Raw genomic sequence first — 18,555 nt, forward strand, 5'->3', positions numbered from 1 at the left:
CTCTCTGTGTCTGGATTTTTTCACTCAGCATAATCACTCTGAAATTCATTCATGTTGTTAGATGTATCAGTCCATTTTTATTGCTGAGTATTATTTCATTCTATGGATGTATCACATTTTGTTTATCCATTCGCCAGTTGAGATGTTTGCATTGTTTCCAGTTTGCGGCTATTATAAAAAATGAATAATTAGGGGCGCCTGGGTGGCTCAGTTGGTTAAGCGACTGCCTTTGGCTCAGGTCATGATCCTGGAGTCCCGGGATCGAGTCCCACATCGGGCTCCCTGCTCGGTGGGGAGTCCGCTTCTCCCTCGGACCCTCCCCCCTCTCATGCTCTCTCTCCCATTCTCTCATAAATAAAATCTTTAAAAAAATGAATAATTAGCCTTTTTCAAAGCGGGAAAAAGGGTAAACCCATCTAAAGCAAGTTGGGTTATATTTTATTTTCTTCTCCCCGTGAGGTGTTAGTACCATGATAACATCCTTTTACTTAAAAAAGGATAAGGAAAACAAATCTCATACATTTTGGTCATATCACTCCTCTAAATATCAGTGAATGGTAAGTGTTAAATAATTAAGTATCTGTGAATCCTAATCAATGTAAGGAAAAGAAATTCCAAATTTTCTGAAAGTACATTTAGAGTCGATAATAGAAATCTAAAAAGAAAGAAAGAAAAAAAAAAACACAAGTCTTTCCCCCAGCGAGGTAAACTTTGGATAACATTGGGTTACCTGAGGAAAACGAAGCCTACAGAACCTAGCTTGCTTTCTTTCTTACTTTTTTTTTTTTGCAAAACCTATCTTTTGATCTGAAAATCACTAAACTTTTTTTTTTTCATTTTACTTATTTATTTTTCAGAGAGAGAGAAAGCAAGTGAGTACAAGCAGGGGGAGCAGTAGGCTTCCCGCCGAGCAAGGAGCCCGATGGGGGACTAGGATCATGACCAGAGCTGAAGGCAGACACTTAACTGACTGAGCCACCCAAGCGTCCCAAACACTAAACTTTTTATAGTAAAGATTCTATTTACTACAAATAGAGACACTGAGCTAAGGCTCCAGAAAGCCCGGCCAGAAGCGGCTAACCACTTTGTATGCCGGGATTTGTAGTCCGCGAAAGAGTCGTTCTAGCCAAGATGGCGGAGTTGTTAATGACGCGAGAAGAGCGGCCCCGAGGGAGTATGGGCCGCGAGGGGATTGGGCGGTGCGGGGATTCGATAGGCGGGAAGTTAAGACCAGGTGCTAAAACCTTTCCATCAAAGGAAGCCTGGCGCCCTGAAGTCTCGCGAGATCCTGGAGGGGCCCAATGGAACGTGGGGCCCGGCTTATCACTAGGGGCGTTTGTTGGGGGCGGAGCTCGACGGGAGTGGGCCGGGCGTCGTAGGTGCCCGGCGTAGCGGCGTTTAGGCCCGGCAGCCGCTGTGAGGAGCGAAGCCGTGGCCATGAAGGAGGAGAAGGAGCATAGGCCTAAGGAGAAGCGAGTAACCCTGTTGACTCCCCCGGGGGCCACAGGCAGCGGCGGTGGGGCTTCGGGGGACAGCACCAAAGGGGAAGATAAGCAGGATCGAAATAAGGAGAAGAAAGAGGCGCTGAGCAAGGTGCCTGGCCGGCGGTTGGCCCGGGAGAGGGCGGGACGGGTCCGCCACCCGCGAGGATGGTTGGGAATGGGGCTGCCCTCTTCCTCCCCCAGTCTGCGCTTCTGTTTCTTCACCTGAGTGAAAATCGCGTCACCTTCTCTTCATCCATTCGCCCGAGATGGGGGCGGGGGGAGAGCCCCCTTCGGCCAAGCCCCGGGGTGCGAGTGAGGGAAAAGGAGGGGATTCCCAGACGAGAAGGTTTAGGTCAGAGCCGTGAGATGATAGTGGGAGGGGGAGCGATAGTAAAGAGAATGAGGAATTAAAAGGTTAATTGGGGGGAATTACTAAATAGTGAAGGGGCCAGCAGGGGTGGGAGTAGTTTGTGATAAAGAGTATTAATGGAGGCGAGTTGAGCAAGAGTGGGGGGATTAATGGTCGGGGGGCCAGGTCAGTTTCACCCTATCTGGGGAGCAACGAGGGAACTTTTGAGTATTCTGTGGAGTTTTGAATTCTTTACGCCGAATGAGGAAGGATTTTGTTTTAGGATGTGTCGGATGTGGTAGGGCGATAATAAGTCAAATGTTCGTGGCACCTACGAAGATCAGGGTTAGCCTACTAATTTCTTGCTAATATATCTATTGAAAAATGGGTGCTAGAAAATGATGGCGAAAACCAAGTGAACTGCGGGGCTTCCGTTTAACAGAACCTGAGATTTTCCTTGCTCCTTGCAGTTCTCATTTCTAAGAGTTTATTAAAAAAATTAATATTTTGTTTGACTAATTCTCAGCATTAGAATAATATTCTCCGGGTTTTTATAAGTGAGCTCATCTTTTAAAGACCATCTATTTTCAGAGACAGTGATTCTTTCGGGTATGACAGAAAATTGATCTGTTCTAATTTTATTTTCCTTATTCATTTCTTAAGGTGGTAATTCGGAGATTACCTCCCACTTTGACCAAGGAGCAGCTTCAGGAACATCTTCAGCCTATGCCGGAGCATGATTATTTTGAGTTTTTTTCTAATGATACTAGGTAAAATGAATAAATAAAAGAGGGCGGGGGTAAATGAAAAATTTTCTTCCATTCTTTTTTATCCTGTTTTCCATTTGATTTTTGAACCTGTCTCTTTAATATATGCATACTTGTAATTCAGCCAGACACCTGCAAGCACATTTACATAATTGCTTTCCTCTCTGCAGTCTGTATCCTCATATGTATGCCAGAGCATACATCAACTTTAAAAACCAAGAGGACATTATTTTGTTCAGGGATCGCTTTGATGGTTATGTATTCCTTGACAATAAAGGTGAGTCCTTATAACTGAAGGGGAGTTTCTTTGTCATTTGTATGTTTAAGACAATGTGTGTATCGCTGTTTTCTCAGTGCCTTCGTAGCTTTTCTAAAATTCTGGGTGATAAAGTTTTACACATTTGCTGAGCTTACTGTAGTCTTATAAACAGATGTGTGACTTTTCACAGCCCTTGGGTATTTTTATTAACCTGTTACTTCTGTAGTTTGATCAGCTGAATGAAATTGCCACTATTTTCTCTTCCTGTGGCAAATTTTTTTGCCCTGGATTAGATGATCTGTTGTTTTGACTATTTACTAGTTGGAGCAGTAATACTGATAAATGACTCTTTGAACTTGTATGACACATTTTAAATACTTACTTGTCATCTTGCTTCAAGGACCAACATTGATTTATTTTAATGTAAATCCTTTAAGCCAGTTGGAATACTGTTCAACTTTCTGATTTGTGTTTGTACTTAAAACATCGAACTTGATGATTTCCCACTTTGTATCCAGGAGTCTATAGAGAAGAAAAACTTCAGCCTTAACTCTCTCTCTATTTATTATCTCCCCCTTGCAACATTTAGCCAGAGAATGTCCAAGCTGCCATTTACCACTTTTCTTTTGGCTTTGTGATCATAGGTAAATGACGTGTCTTTTTGTTGGGCTGTTTCTCAGTGTCAAATTAGGTAAAAATGAAATCTTTGTCAGGGAATATGCCAGTAAAAGTTGAAGAATTGCCACCGGGTTTGACCAACTTTTATTAATCTCTGCCCCCCCTTCCCCCACCAAAAGCAGTTACTTCTCTACTCCAACTTTATTCCAGTAGATAGCAGTGTGTTCCTGGAAATCTGAGTTGTGTTTTAACTTTTTCTGATCTTTCTTATCCCTTATATTTAAACACGTGATGAATCTTGTCAATTTATTGTTTTTAAATATCTCGCTCATCTATTTATACTCTAACACTGTGTCCTTCCCTCCTAATGCTTAGACAACCATTGTCTCTAAACTTACAGAATTTTCCTTTTTTTTCATTTTTGTCTAACTCAGTCTGTTATATTGCCATGAAATTAATGTTTTTGAAAATAGTGATTTAAGATAGCACTTGCAGGGGAAAAAAGTCCAAATTCCTTAGCCTGGTAGTCAGAGTCCTTCAGAGCCTCGCCTCACTGCTGGTTTTTTGTTTGTTTGTTTTTGTTTTTTTCAGCCTCTCTTCCACAGTTCCTTCTGCTTCAGTCTGGTTTATCTGTTCCTTCTCAAATAGATCAGTTAATAAGCTAATCTGATTCTGCATTCACTAGGATTTCCAAAATCATGTTTTCTCCCTGACCGCTTTGTGATGCCTTCTGGTCACTTCTGCTTATTCTATTCTGGCTTACGTCTACGTGCCAATGATAGTATTTTATACCCTTTATGACATTATTCTATAGCAGGGATCTGGTGTATTTTCTTTTTCCCGCAGTCACTTGGTCTTTTGTATTGAGATATAACTTACATACTGTAAAATTCAGTGGTTTTTAGTATATTCACAAAGTTGTACAACCATCACCACTATGTGATTCCAGAATGTTTTCATTATTCCAAAAAGAATCCTATAACCGTTAGCAATCATTTCCCCTTCTCCCTCTTCTGGACGAGTCATATAATATGTAGCCTTTGTGACTGCCTCTTTTACTTAGCATGTTTTCAAGATTCATCTGTGTTATTGCATATATTACCTGATTTCTTTTTTTTGGTTACATTTTTGAATGTAAAATACACATAAATAAAATTTACCATCTTAACCATTTTAAGTGTATAGTTCAGTAGTGTTGAGTACATTCACACTGTTGTGCAACCAATCTCTAGAACTTGTTTATCTTGCAAGACTGAAACTCTATACCCATTAGATTAAATTTACCCAGTAAATCCCCATATCCCCATTTCTCCCTCCTCCCAGCCCCTGGCAACTACCATTCTGTCTCTGTGAACCATCATTCTGTATAAAGTTGACCATTCTAGGTACCTCATATGAGTGGAATCATATACTTTTTGACTTTTTGAGATTGGCTTATTTATTTAGCATAATGTCCTCAAGGTTGATCCATGTTGTAGGGTGTGTCAGAAATTCCTTTTTAAGCCAGAGTAATACTCCATTGTGTGTATATACACACACTGCATTTTGTTTATCCATTTATCTGTTGAGGGACATCTGAATTGCTTCCACCTTTTGGCTATTGTAAATAATGCTCCTGTGAATGTGGGTGTACAAATATCTGTTCAAGTCTCTGCTTTCACTTCTTTTGAATATCTACCCAAAGGTGGAATTGCTGGGTCATATGGTAATTCTATTTTAAATTTCTTGAGGAACCACCATATTGTTTTCCAAGCAGCTGCACCATTTTACATTCCTACCAGTAATGCACGAGGGTTCTGAGTTCTCCATGTCCTTGCCAACACTTGTTATTCTGTTTTTTTTTCCTTTAATAGCTACCATTCTAATGGGTGTGAGGTGATACCTCATTGTGCTTTTGATTTGCATTTCCCTAATGATTAGTGAGGTAATATTTTAATCTTTTCATATGCGTGTTGGCCATTTGTATATCATCTTAGTAGAAATGTCTATTCAAGTCCTTTGAACATTTTTTAATTGGGTTTTTTTGTTACTGAGTTGTAGGAGTTCTTTATATATTCTGTATATTGACCCTTAATGAGATAAATGATTTGCAAATATTTTCTTCCATTCTGTAGGTTGCCTTTTTACTCAGTTTTGTCCTTAGATACACAGAAGTTCTTAATTTTGATGTAGTTCAATTTATCTATTTTTCACTTTTATTGCCTGTGCTTTTGGTGTCTCCTGGTGTAAAAAGAGCTTTATTGAGATATAATTCAGATGCCATAAAATTGACCCTTTTAAAGTGGTTTTTAGTATATTCATAGAGTTGTGCAGCTATCACCACAATCTAATTTTAGAATACATGTAGCACTCCAAAGAAACCCCATATTCATTAGCTGTCATTCCCCACTCTCCCCCAACTATGCCCCAGCTCTAGGCAATCACTGATCTTCTTTGTATCTTTATAGATTTGCCTAGTCTAGAGATTCATGATGTATTTTTGAATGAAAATTGATTTGTAGATTGTTTTTTCCCCACAAATCAAAATATCACACTTTACAAGTTGAATTTAAATGAATATTTTACTTCCCTGCCGTATCTTTTTCATTATGTGAATTTGGGGCTCCTTTGGTAACACATCGATTTTAGTTGTGCCCATGTGATTTGTGCTCATGTGATTTATGCCCATTGAGAGGCCCTATTCCGATGACTCCCATCAAAGGCCTAGAGAGCGGTGGGTTGACTCTCTTGTATCCACTTTTTGACTTTTTTATGTTATAGCAAGTGTGGTATTTTTTCTAAACAGGTCAGGAATATCCTGCTATAGTAGAATTTGCACCTTTTCAAAAAGCTGCAAAAAAGAAGACTAAGAAAAGAGATACCAAAGTTGGGACTATCGATGATGGTACAGTATAGCTCTAGTTATGTAATGCTATTGCCATTAAAAAATATTATCTTTGTGGGATTTAATTGGATTCCAATCTTCTAATAGGAAAACATACAGAATAAGGTTCACGAGAAATGTAATTCACTGATGAAAGCTTTGTTTAATTGTTAGAATGGAAGTGGGTTTCCTGTGGAAGTCCCACTCTTCCAACTACTGCCATTTCATTCCTCCAGCATCAAGCAATGTATTGTTGACTGTTGAGCAGTAAATTACCTTTGGTTTGTTGATTAGAAGACAATGGGGAAAAATGAGATGTATCAAAGTACAACAACTCCTTAAGGTCTCATACTATTTTATGACGATTTTTTTTGGTTTCCATTTTTGAAAGGGGGGAGGTTTATCACTGAGAGGTGGGATGGAAAAATTTCTATACTCCAGTAACTCAAGTAACAATATAAAGTAGCTGAAGTGGCCTATTTTTTTTTTAGGCTTTAAATATGCGGCTAACTGCACACATAGTAATTACATTGAACTGGAATAGAGGAACTGAAAAACTAGAATAATTGCCATGTAGGGTAAACTGGATCCAGATTTTGAGCTCTGTAAGGTTATGTTGGATAAGACTTACCTGTAATATTTTATATCTGATTGACACTTTGGAATCATCTAGTTTGATTTCCATTATTTATTATAGTGGGTATTTTATAAAGAAAACATGGAAAAGATTCACCACACAGGTACTTACTGATTGTATCAAAATTCAGATATGGGAGACTAGATCAGTGACATGCTCCACAGTGTGCAGAAACTCCACAAGTACAAGCAATGGAATGACTCAGATGTGTTACCCTTTCTGATGTCGGATGCATCTAAAAAACAACTCCAGGAATTACCATAAGCTCCAGTGCAACATCTAGGACCTCAATTTATCTTTCTGGAACACCTGATTTTCAGACGTTCGGTTTACTTAAAGCGAGGTGTACCCATACAGGAATTGCTTACATGCTATCTATAATACTGTGAAGGTCCCATAATTATAACTTTCAATTCTCACATAAGTGTGACTTTGGGTTGGTTAGAGCAGTGACTTTTAAAGCAAACTACTGAACATTCCTGTGGTGTCTGATTATCCCTGACTCCGTATTATACCAGACTCCCTTAGTGCATATAGGGAATAGGAGTTCTGAGAGTAAGGGACCGATAAAGCCCTAAATAGTCTAGTGGGTATGTTTAGGTTTATTTTTAATCTTCCATGATGTAGAAAGTTTTTTTAAGGTCTATATTTTCTGTTTACTTAAACAATGGTTTAGATCCAGAATATAGAAAATTTTTGGAAAGTTATGCTGCAGATAATGAGAAAATGACATCTACTCCAGAGACACTGCTAGAGGAAATAGAAGCAAAAAATAGAGAATTAATAGGTAAGTGGGCAACAGGAATTAAGGACAATGGCTTTTTCCTCAGAAGACTTGTCTGACTCCCACTTCTGGCACTTGCTGTGTGACCATGGGGAAGGCATTTACTTCTCTGAGACTGTTTCTTTTGCTGTAAAATGCATATAGTACCTCCCTCACAGGGTTATGTAAATGCATTGATAAGATGGGAAAAATTCTCTGTGACCTGTTTTAATGCCACATAAATATAAGTAGAAAAAGTTTAAAGACTCATGGGACCTTTAGATGTTGGTAAGCCTTTGAAGATCAACTGGTATTTTCTAGTAACAAGCAGCTCACATTGCTGAAAAAAATTTGAAAATACCAAAAGGTGAAATTAGTTACTGCAAAATTGAAAACTTTTTGAGAAAGTCTAGTTTGGATGTTCTAGTAGTAAATTGTCACTCTTCTAGTAATAAATGGTCACTCCTCTATCAGCTCTAAACATAAGCAAAGCCCCTGACCCAAGATTTCCACTCCTAGGAATTTATCCAAAGGAAGTATGCTTTCAAAAACCTAACTATAAGGCGGGGTGCCTGGGTCGCTCAGTCAGTTAAGCATCCCGACTCTTGATTTAGGCTCAGGTCATGATCCTCAGGGTCATGAGATCAAGCCCTGCGCCGGGCTCCACACTGAGCATGGAGCCTGCGTAAGATTCTCTCCCCTCCCTCTGCCCCTCCCCATTCTCTCTTTAAAAACAAAACAAAACAAAAAACCCCAAAACATTAAAAAAAAACTATTTACAAGACTAGATAGCATTATTCAGGATATTGAAAATTACATATTCTAAAACTTTTTTTTTAAATATTTTATTCATTTATTTGAGAGAGAGTGCGAAAGAGAGCACGAGCGGTGGGAGGGGTGGAGGGAGGGGGAGAGGGAGGGAGAAGCAGACTCTTCAATGAACAGGGAGCCCATAGGGTCCAATCTGAGGACCCCGAGATCATGACCTGAGCCAAAGGCAGACGCTTAACCAACTGAGCCACCCAGGTGCCCCTAAAATGGTTTTTATTAATAGATGCAGAGTATAAGCCCATCTCTGATGATTTCCTTAGAATAAATTCCCAGAAGTGGAATTGTAGGGTCAGAACGATTAGATGTTTTTAGCTCCTTCCTCCAATTTCTTCCCAGTTGAACAAATTTATATTCCCATCTGTAAAACAAGAGAATGTCCTTTGCACTCAATTCTCACCAACACTGGGAATTACTGTTTTAAGAAATTGTTTTAATTTGAATTTCTTCACTTTTTAAAAAGTATTTTAAACCTTCAGAATTGAAGTAGAATATCGTGAAACTTCTTTCTGATAACGTACTTGTGAACTGTTTTAAGGGGTATACTTTTCCCACCTTGGGTGGTTGGCAGGGAATGTCAGAAAATGGAATCCTTTCTAGGGGTTGATAAGTATTATTAATAATCTGTTTACATTTATGTAGCTAAAAAGACAACCCCACTTTTGAGCTTCCTGAAAAACAAGCAGGTAAACCTTTTGTTTTTATAGTTCTCTCAGTACTTTTATTTCATTGGTTCATAGTCTGTAAACATACGAGCATTGGGTTCCTAGAGGAGAAATAGCTGCTTCTTCCACCATTATTCTTTAAAGATTTAGCTCATTGGCCTCACTCTCTGGCCCTCTCCTTCAGTCTGGTTGTTGGACCAAGGATTCACTCGGCAAACCCAGAGAGTCTTTAGCTTGTTCCAGAGACACTCCCTTGATTTTCTGAAAGCCTCTGGAAATATAGCAAGGCAACAGTGGGAGACTCTGATACTAGCAGGCTCTGGTCTTTATTCTCATATTCATAATGGGATGGGGAAGGGGGTTAAAGAGATAGGATGCCACTTTGTAGAAAGTAGGAAGGAAGGACGATCCAATTTAGTGGGTTCTCACTATACCTTTGGGATTAAGTTTTTGGTGATGATTATCTTGTTTGCAGCCTTATGTTGATGTTTCTTTCCAGAGAATGAGAGAAGAAAAAAGAGAAGAAAGAAGGAGACGAGAAATAGAAAGGAAAAGACAAAGAGAAGAAGAGAGGAGGAAATGGAAAGAAGAAGAAAAACGAAAAAGGAAAGATATAGAAAAGCTAAAGAAGATAGACCGAGTTCCAGAAAGGGAAAAATTAAAGGATGAACCAAAGATTAAGGTATGGAAAATCACTTAAATAGACTGCATGTTGCTAAAAATTGCATGTATCTACTTCTTTAAATATGCATGCATCTTGTGTTGGTGTAAATACAATTTTTTGGTTTTGTTGTCTTTTTGGGGGGGGGGAGGTGAACCAATAGGAATCTTTACTATAATGCTAATAGTATTATTTTTTAAAATTCTTGATAATTTAAACAGATTACATAACTTATATATTTCTTCAGTGAATATCTGTGTTATTTTTATCATTGAGAATGTTCAATGTTTGGATTATTATTCTCAGTTCTTCATAAGTAAGGGCTTAGGGCTGGCTGGCATGAATTATGGGTTTTATGCAGCTTTTCCTTCATATTTGATACATGAAGTTGCCTCATCTGTTTGTTTTCCACTGTCTTCAGGTACACAGGTTTCTGTTACAAGCTGTGAATCAGAAAAATGTAAGGACCAAGTACATGATACAGAGCACCTAGTATCATGTCACACACACAGGTCTTAGTTAATAATAAGTCCTTTTGGTGGTGGTGGTAGTGATACCTGTAGAAAACTCCTTCAGACTGACTTGAGTCTTATTAAAATCTGAGCCATTTTAAATTCCTACTTTAGAAGGAAGCCCAGATGACTTCCTGATGCTCTGCTGGGACCCAGAAGCTTCAACAGTATACAGCTAGAGGATAACTGTGCCTAAATAGCTCTTTCTCTTCCTGTGCCTCTCCTAACGGGCTGCCTTATGGGAATATTAGGGATAAATATCCTGTATCCCATGCTTCCCCTCTCACGTGATTCTCCCTGTTACCTTCTCTCATCTACCTGGGAATCTGTGAGCGGCAGATTCTGATTAACACACTGCATGTAGGAAGAGGAAAACTTGTAGAAAAATCCCAGCCTTACTGCTTCCCTTCTGAGGGCATGGCTTAGGCAGCTTCTGCTCCCACAAACCTCCTGGGGAAGTACTAGTACCTAGTACTTCAGAGAAAGTCAGAAAAAAATCTCACAGAAATGGTGGCAGGGTCTCCTTTTACCTCCTCAAAATTAAGCACTTTCCGTGGCCAGGGCCTGTTCCCCCAAGGCTCTCCCGGGCTCATTATTGGCGATAAGGAGCTTGGTAGTGGGGTGGAAAGGTTCCCATCTTAATTCCTTCTAGTGATCTCTCTCTCTGCCATGCCACAAGTGACCTGACTGGCTATTCCTATCAGCAAGGCAGAAGGTAGAGCCAGCCATACTAGAAACATTCATTAATGTTCTTAATAGAGTAATGAACATCCTGGCTTCCAACAAAGATGTTCATTAGAAAAAAACACTTCCAGTGAAACCTGCCTCACTTTACATTGGTGCCTCCTCAGTGTCCAGTCTGGACTCGCCATTTGCAGTGGCTATGTGCTGAAATACTTCATGCTTAAGTCTTGTGGTGCTTTGCCTTTTGCTTGGTGACTTGTGTGATGCCTTCACCCTGAGATGAAACTTTGTATGATGCCTTCACTCTGAGACTTGAAATTCTTCTATTTTGCCTAAGAATCTCTCTGAATATCCAACGCTTGGGGGTATTCTAGAGAGGTTTGTGGCAGTGGTGACAAACTATTTTGATAGCAATTTGGACTTTATAAAGCACGTTTATTTTAGAATTCCATTCTGTCATATATATGTGTGCATCTCATATATATGTATATATATGTATGTGTGTATACATATATATATGTGTATATACATAGTGACATTGAGCAGAGTTCCTACTCAGTAGAGATGGAACTTCACTGTTCTGTGAGGTATTTGGATTTTTAAATCAAATAATGAAAACTGTGATTGTACCATCATAAGTGTGTTATTCTCAGGCTCAAGGCAAAGTTATTCTTGCAATGGATCTCTCCTTTGGTGACAAAGGTATTTGTCATTCCAAGTACTACAAGAAAACGGTCCAACAGTGATCTGCCTAGAATTTTAAATTGTGGCCAATTTTCTCATCAAGTTATATCAATATGCTAGTTGGCTACAGAAGGCGTACTTGGAAGTGGGCACTGGTTCACTGAAAGGTTGACCCATCTAAAGCCAAAGGAGTCTTGATCCTGTTGCCACAAGTGACTAAACCACTTTGAGTGGATAACACTTTCACATTAATAGCATCCTTTTAGTCAATCACTGCTCTTGTGCACTATTCACCTGTAAGTTGAAGAGTACCTGCAGAAAGAGGCCTTCTATAGCCTAGATTTAAAATATTTAGTATATTGTTTTCTTTATAGAATCAGAAGAGAATGTCCCACCCTTCAAAATAATAAATTTGTTCTCTTTAAAGCTACTCAAGAAGCCAGAAAAGGGAGACGAAAAAGAATTAGATAAAAGAGAAAAAGCAAAGAAACTGGACAAAGAGAATCTGAATGATGAAAGAGCCAGTGGGCAGAGTTGTACACTGCCCAAGCGCTCTGATGGTGAACCTAAAGATGAAAAGCCTAAGAGGTCGGTAGCTGAGGGCTCTTTGGTACACTTGTTTTCAACATGTTTCTACGTGCTACTTTTCCTGCCCTGTCCTGGACGCGTGCCTGAATTATGAGGGGTGGGGGGATGAGGAGGAAAGGTTTCAAATACTCTAGCATCTTAACTGGGTGAATGACTTCTGGTGTGCACTTTTTGGTTTGTTTGTTTGGTTTTTTTTTTTTTTTACTGGTTTTCAAAACGCTAGTAGTTTTTGACTCGGCTCCAACAGTGCCGCCTCACTGTAGCAGCCAGGTACTAATCAGAGCACTGGTGCGTGTGCGACTAGATGGGCTCTGAGGGCCCGCTCAGCTCTGTTTCCCAGCAGGCCCGAAGAGGAGAGTGGCAGAGACTACCGGGAGCGGGAGCGGGACTACGAGCGAGACCCAGAGCGCGTCCTGCGGGAGAGGGAGAGGCTGAAGCGGCAGGAAGAGGAGCGCCGCAGGCAGAAGGAGCGCTACGAGAAGGAGAAGGCTTTTAAAAGGAAGGAGGAAGAGCTGAAGAAAGAGAAAGAAGCGGTCCGGGATAAAGGAAAGAAGACTGAAAGTACAGAAGCAGTAGGCGGCTCCGAAAAAACTGAAAAGAAAGAGGAAGTGGTTAAGAGAGATCGCATAAGAAACAAGGTGCTGCTTTTCGTTCTGTTTTCGTGAGGACTTTTTTTTCCCCCCTGCAAGTGTAAAGGAAAGGGCTAGCTCCCCGTTTATGACAGACTTTGTAAAGGGCAAGTTGAACTGTCTGCAACTTTTTTTCAGTCTCGGTTGGGTCCTTTCATTAACATTGTGGAAATTTCAAACGGACACAAAAGTAGAACAGAGTTTTTAAAGATAGATAGATAGATAGATAGATAGATCTATTTATCTATTTATTTATTTATTTATTCATTCATTCGAGAGAGTGAGCACAAGCAGGAGGGACAGAGGGAGAGGGAGAGAGAATCTCAAGTAGACGCCACACTGAGTGCAGAGCCCGATGCGGGGCTCGATCTCACAACCCGGAGATCTGGACCTGGGCTGAAATCAAGAGTCAGATGCTTAACTGACTGCGCCACCCAGGCGCCCCTGGATTATTTTTAAGCAAATCCTAGACATACCATCTTCTTTAAATACATCAATATTAGAGACAGATTTTTTTTTTTTTTTTTTTTTAAGATTTTACTTATTCTTTTGAGAGAGAGAGCACAAGCAGGGGGAGAGGCAGGGGGAGAGGGAGGAGGCTCCCCACAGAGCAGGGAGCCCGATGTGGGACTCGATCCCAGGACCCTGAGACCATGACCTGAGCCGAAGGCAGATGCTTAACCATCTGAGCTACCCAGGCGCCCCAGATTCTTTTTCTTAATACAACCCCAATAGCATTTTCATACCCCCCAAAAAAACCCTAATAATAATTCCTTAATGCCCTACCTTCTGTGTTGTTTTTTGCAATTGTCTCACTAATAACTTCTTTATAGGCTCTAAACATGGTCTTGTATCCTTAAGTGTCTTTTAATCTAAACAATCCCCCCTTCTTTCGTTATCCTGCCATTTATTTGCTACAGAAACCTGTAGTTTGTCCTGAGGAGCTATCGGCTCTAAATTGGTTGGGCTAATTATATCCCTGTGGTACCATTTAACATGTTTCTCTATCTTCTCTGTTTCTTTGAAAACTAGTAGTTATACCTAGGGCAGGGGTCAGCAGATTTTTTCTGTAAAGGGCCAGATGGTAAATATTTTAGGCCTTGTGGGCCATATGGTCTCTATTAGAACCACTAAGCTCTGTAGGAAAGCAGGCATAAATATGTAAAAGAATGAGTATGGCTGTGGGCCAATCAGACTTTATTCATAAAAACAGGTGGCTCCTCACCTACAGGCCTGAGTATATTCAGGCTCAAGTTTTGGCAAAAATACTTCATAGATTGGGGCACCTGGGTGGCTCAGTCAGTTGAGCGTCTGACTCTTGATTTCAGCTTGGGTCATGATCTCAGGGTCGTGGGTTTAGGCCCCACCATCAGGCTCTGCGCTTAGTGGAGTCTGCTTCTCTCCCTGCCCCTCCCCCTCTGCCCCTCCCCATGTACTGTCTCTCTCTCAAATAAATAAATAAATCTTAAAAAACAAAGAATACTTCATAGATAGAGGGGCGCCTGACTGGCTTAGTCAGTAGAGCATGCGACTCTTAATCTCAGGGTTGTGAGTTCAAGCCCCACGTTGGGTGTAGAGATTACTTAAAAATAAAATCTTAAAAAGAGAATACTTCGAAGATTGTGTTGTGTACTTCCTATTGCATCATATCAGGAGGCATGGGACATAAGGGTGTCTTTCTAGTGTAATGTTCTGATCAATAGCAATTGTATTGTGGTTATGGAACAGGATGTCCTTGTTTTTCGGATATACAAGCTGAAATATTTAGGGATGAAAGGTCATGATGTCTGCAACTTACATTTCTATAGATTTAAAATTTCTCAAGGTGATAAAGTTGAAAAAACCATTGATCAGTAGGTTCAGGTATTGTAAGCCTGATCCATCTACTTGTGTATTGATATATACCAAAAACAACTCCTACGAGATCAAAAATGTGAGGGCACAGTCCCTGACAGTGCTGATGGTTAACTTGCCTCTTAACTGCCCACTTCCTTTCCTTAAAAAACATTTTTAGCCTGAAATTCAGTTTATATAGGAAAGGCGGGATAAACACTTTCCCTTTATGTACCAGCATTCAGAGTAATGAGTTGGTATCCCAGCCGCTTCTAGGTAATCAGTGTTTTGTTTTGTCTGTAATAATTTGTGGATTTAGAAATATTTGGTGTATTCCAACTTGTTATTATCAGTTATTGTCCTTGTTGAGGTTTACATTGTCCCATCTTTGCACAGTGGGAGCCCCATCATCCATTTCTTTAAATACTATGCAGGAATCTTACCTGTTTCAACATTTTGTCTTATAAAAATAGTGAAACATTTTGCTGGAATTATTCAGTTGAGAATAATGCTTTAAGGCTAACTTTTTTTTTTTAAGATTTTATTTATTTATTTGAGAGAGAATGAGAGATAGAGAGCACGAGAGGGAAGAAGGTCAGAGGGAGAAGCAGACTCCCTGCTGAGCAGGGAGCCCGATGTGGGACTCGATCCCGGGACTCCAGGATCGTGACCTGAGCCGAAGGCAGTCGCTTAACCAACTGAGCCACCCAGGCGCCCTACGGCTAACTTTCATACACTCGGGAGAAAGAGTAAGGAAGGCTCATGTAATTTTTTGTTGAATTCTAAAAAGGGCCTATACATCTAAGTTTTCCAGGATCATACTGTCATAAACCACACACGTTACTTGAACTGAGAGGTACGTGATGACTTTAATTGGGGCTTATTTAGGAATCTGAGATCTAAAATGCCACCTAGAGAGTCTCAGGCTGGGGTGTTAAGTTGCCATACATGAATTAAGAAATAATCATGTTTGTGGCAAGTTGCATGGGGTCTGAGCTCGTAATTTCAGGGAGGTCTCCATTTAAGACTTTGCATTCTTTATTTACTATTTTTTTTTTTAAGATTTTATTTATTCATTTGACAGAGAGATAGAGAGCACAAGTAGGCAGAGTGGCAGGGAGAGGGAGAAGCAGGCTCTCCGCTGAGTGGAGAGCCGGACGCGGGGCTGGATCCCAGGACCCAGGGATAATGACCTGAGCCAAAGGCAGCCGCTTAACCGACTGAGCCATCCAGGCGCCCCTCTTTATTTACTATTTTACTCCAAAAATTTTCTTACGTGGTAGCGAATGTTAAAGTCAATTTAGTGATGGGGAAGAGAGACAGGCAATGGCTGAGGTTTTGAAGTAAAGGAAATTCAAGCTAATTCAGTTCATCTTGAAATGGTTAAGAAAATTACTGAAAACGTACCGTAGGCTTAGAAAATAATACTTACAAAATGGTTGCTTTTATTTGGAGATAGGGGAAAGGAAGTGGGCAGTTAAGAGGCAAGTTAACCATCAGCACTGTCAGGGACTGTGCCCTCACATTTTTGATCTCGTAGGAGTTGTTTTTGGTATATATCAATACACAACGTATGACTCTGAAAATCCCCTGTAAATGTTTAGTAGCAATGTTGTAACATTAACATTTAATTTTATTTTAGGATCGCCCAGCAATGCAGCTTTACCAACCAGGAGCTCGAAGCCGAAATCGACTCTGTCCGCCTGATGACAGCACCAAGTCTGGAGATTCAGCAATAGAAAAAAAGCAGGAAAGTGGTATTAGCCATAGAAAAGAAGGAGGAGAGGAGTGATAAGTCCAAAAGGCCTTAGGTGTCCTGACTGTCTAGGCAGCCAAAGAGCATGTATTAAGCAATCCAGAAGTGCCTTCAGGGCAAAGGAGTAGAGAGAGAGAAAGGGGATCGCTGTGCTGGTGGGGTACACTGCAGAGGAGTATGTTTTTTTCTTTGCGTCAAAGCAGGAACCTGATCGCAGGTTCAGGTTGGAAGTTCAATTTCATTTTTTATGCAGTTCCTACAAATTAGTTTTAAAGTGTCAGACAAAGATGAGGGAGAGGACATGCATTGCAGTTTGCAGGCAGGAAAGGTCAGGTGAGGACTTAATTAGGTATGACATGAGGAGGGGGAAAAAAAAAGACAGCTGGTTCTAAAAGCAAGGTTTTGTTAAATCCTGGATTGAATTTTCTTAATTTGAGTGGAACAGAGTCACTGTGAAGTCTTGTTCAGATCTAGTTACATTCATTGTTGATGATAACTGTTGACTTTGTGTAGTGTAGATGCAGCAAGCATGTAATTGTAGTACAAGGACAGTGGAGGATATAACAAATTTTCGTCTGTACAAAAATTTAAAGTCATGTTGTGTCTATATCCTGTGTCCTAAAATTTTAGGATTTAGTTTTTTGTTTGCTTACGTGAGCTTAGCATAAAGAGTATTTTTAAACATCTCCTTTTGCCTTTAGCAGTTTTTATATTAATAAGTAAAATTTAACCCTTGTTTGTTTCTTGACAATCCAGTCTTTGTTTTAATCTTAGGTCTCATGATCTGAGTGCATACCCTCTCCAGGAAGGAAACCGTATCAATATTTGTTCCTGTCAAATAGCAACTTTTAGTCCTGGCTTGTTTTGCATTGATGTCAATAAATATCAACATCACTCAAGTGTGAAGCCAAGTGTATTTATTAACTTTACTAAATTAGCTATTCATTTTGAGACATTAAACTTTTGATACTGAATTAACCCCTTGGGTATTTTGAAAGGGGAGGAAGGATGCTCATTTCTGCCTTCACTAGCATTATTTTATTTTGCCCACCAAGAAGATCAAATCATGGTTCACTACTCTTGTTCCACAAGAACCAAAATGTGTGGACAACATCCTTGAGCTGCTGCTTAATATTCATCCTGACAGCTTCTCCTAATGTGGCGTCAGTCTGCCTTTACTTAATAAGCCACTGCTTTAGTTTTACTCAGCTTTTAGAAACCGGTATCCCAAGAGGCAGGTAAAGAGGACTGAAGATGACTAAAAGAATGGTCCTCAACTGGGAGAGAGGACTAAAATACAGGAAGGGAAAATTTCAAAGAGAATGGCTGGCAGTGGTCTGTGCCACAGAGCGGTCAGGGAAGCTGAGACGCGCTCACCGGGCTTGGCAGCACTGAGGTCAGTAGTGAATTGCCGAGGCAGCAGAAACCATGTTACGGTGAGGGGTGAGTGGCGGGTAGGAAATGCAGATGGGGCAGCTGGATAATTGGACCTTGGAGCTCAGAGAAGAGATCCGGGCTGGAGATAGAGATTTGGAATTCATCTAGTTCTAGGTGATCATTGAAGCCATGGGTCTAGATTTAGTCACTTAGGGAAAGAGAGTGAAGAAAGAACAAGCAGACCTAGGGCCCAGCCTTGAGGAACCCTAAGGTTACAGGTGAGGAAAGTATCTACAAAGACAGAAAAGGAGGAGCCAGAGAGTAGGTGGGAAACCAGAAGACTCCGACATTCCCTAACCCAGGAGAAAAGACTGAAGAAGGCGAAGGAAGTGGCCATTAGGGTTGGATGCTGCTGGAAGGTCAAGTGTGATGCTCAAATAAAGGCCACAGGTTTCAGTGACTTAAAATCTCTGATGACCTGGAATCATAGGGCGTGGAAGCCAGACGAGGTTGAGAATGGAAACAGCACAGAGAGAAGTTTGGCAGTGAGAGAATGAAGACCGGTGAATGGTGGTGATATGAAGGATTGTTTTAAATA

At 40.4% G+C, this 18,555-nt stretch overlaps 1 protein-coding gene across 6 annotated transcripts; it reads left to right on the plus strand.

Annotated features, from left to right (window-relative positions):
* The first annotated feature begins 1,304 nt into the window (after positions 1-1,304).
* On the plus strand, positions 1,305-17,484 carry UPF3B (UPF3B regulator of nonsense mediated mRNA decay). 6 transcript variants are annotated; one of them, XM_027608222.2, is made up of 12 exons: positions 1,305-1,593; positions 2,497-2,603; positions 2,771-2,877; positions 6,263-6,361; positions 7,654-7,764; positions 9,211-9,254; positions 9,733-9,915; positions 10,316-10,354; positions 12,202-12,362; positions 12,703-13,000; positions 16,467-16,574; positions 17,355-17,484. In XM_027608222.2, exons 1-12 carry the CDS (start codon positions 1,438-1,440, stop codon positions 17,361-17,363), a joined length of 1,422 nt encoding a protein of 473 aa, XP_027464023.1. In that variant the 5' UTR covers positions 1,305-1,437; the 3' UTR covers positions 17,364-17,484. The 6 variants fall into 6 exon arrangements, with proteins under 6 accessions (XP_027464023.1, XP_027464021.1, XP_027464026.1 ...); XM_027608220.2 differs by having other exon boundaries at positions 1,308-1,593; positions 16,467-17,478; XM_027608221.2 differs by lacking the exon at positions 17,355-17,484 and having other exon boundaries at positions 1,315-1,593; positions 12,706-13,000; positions 16,467-16,947.
* The last annotated feature ends 1,071 nt before the right edge of the window (positions 17,485-18,555 follow it).

Source organism: Zalophus californianus, chromosome X (assembly GCF_009762305.2).
Source record: "Zalophus californianus isolate mZalCal1 chromosome X, mZalCal1.pri.v2, whole genome shotgun sequence".
Classification (NCBI taxonomy): domain Eukaryota; kingdom Metazoa; phylum Chordata; class Mammalia; order Carnivora; family Otariidae; genus Zalophus; species Zalophus californianus.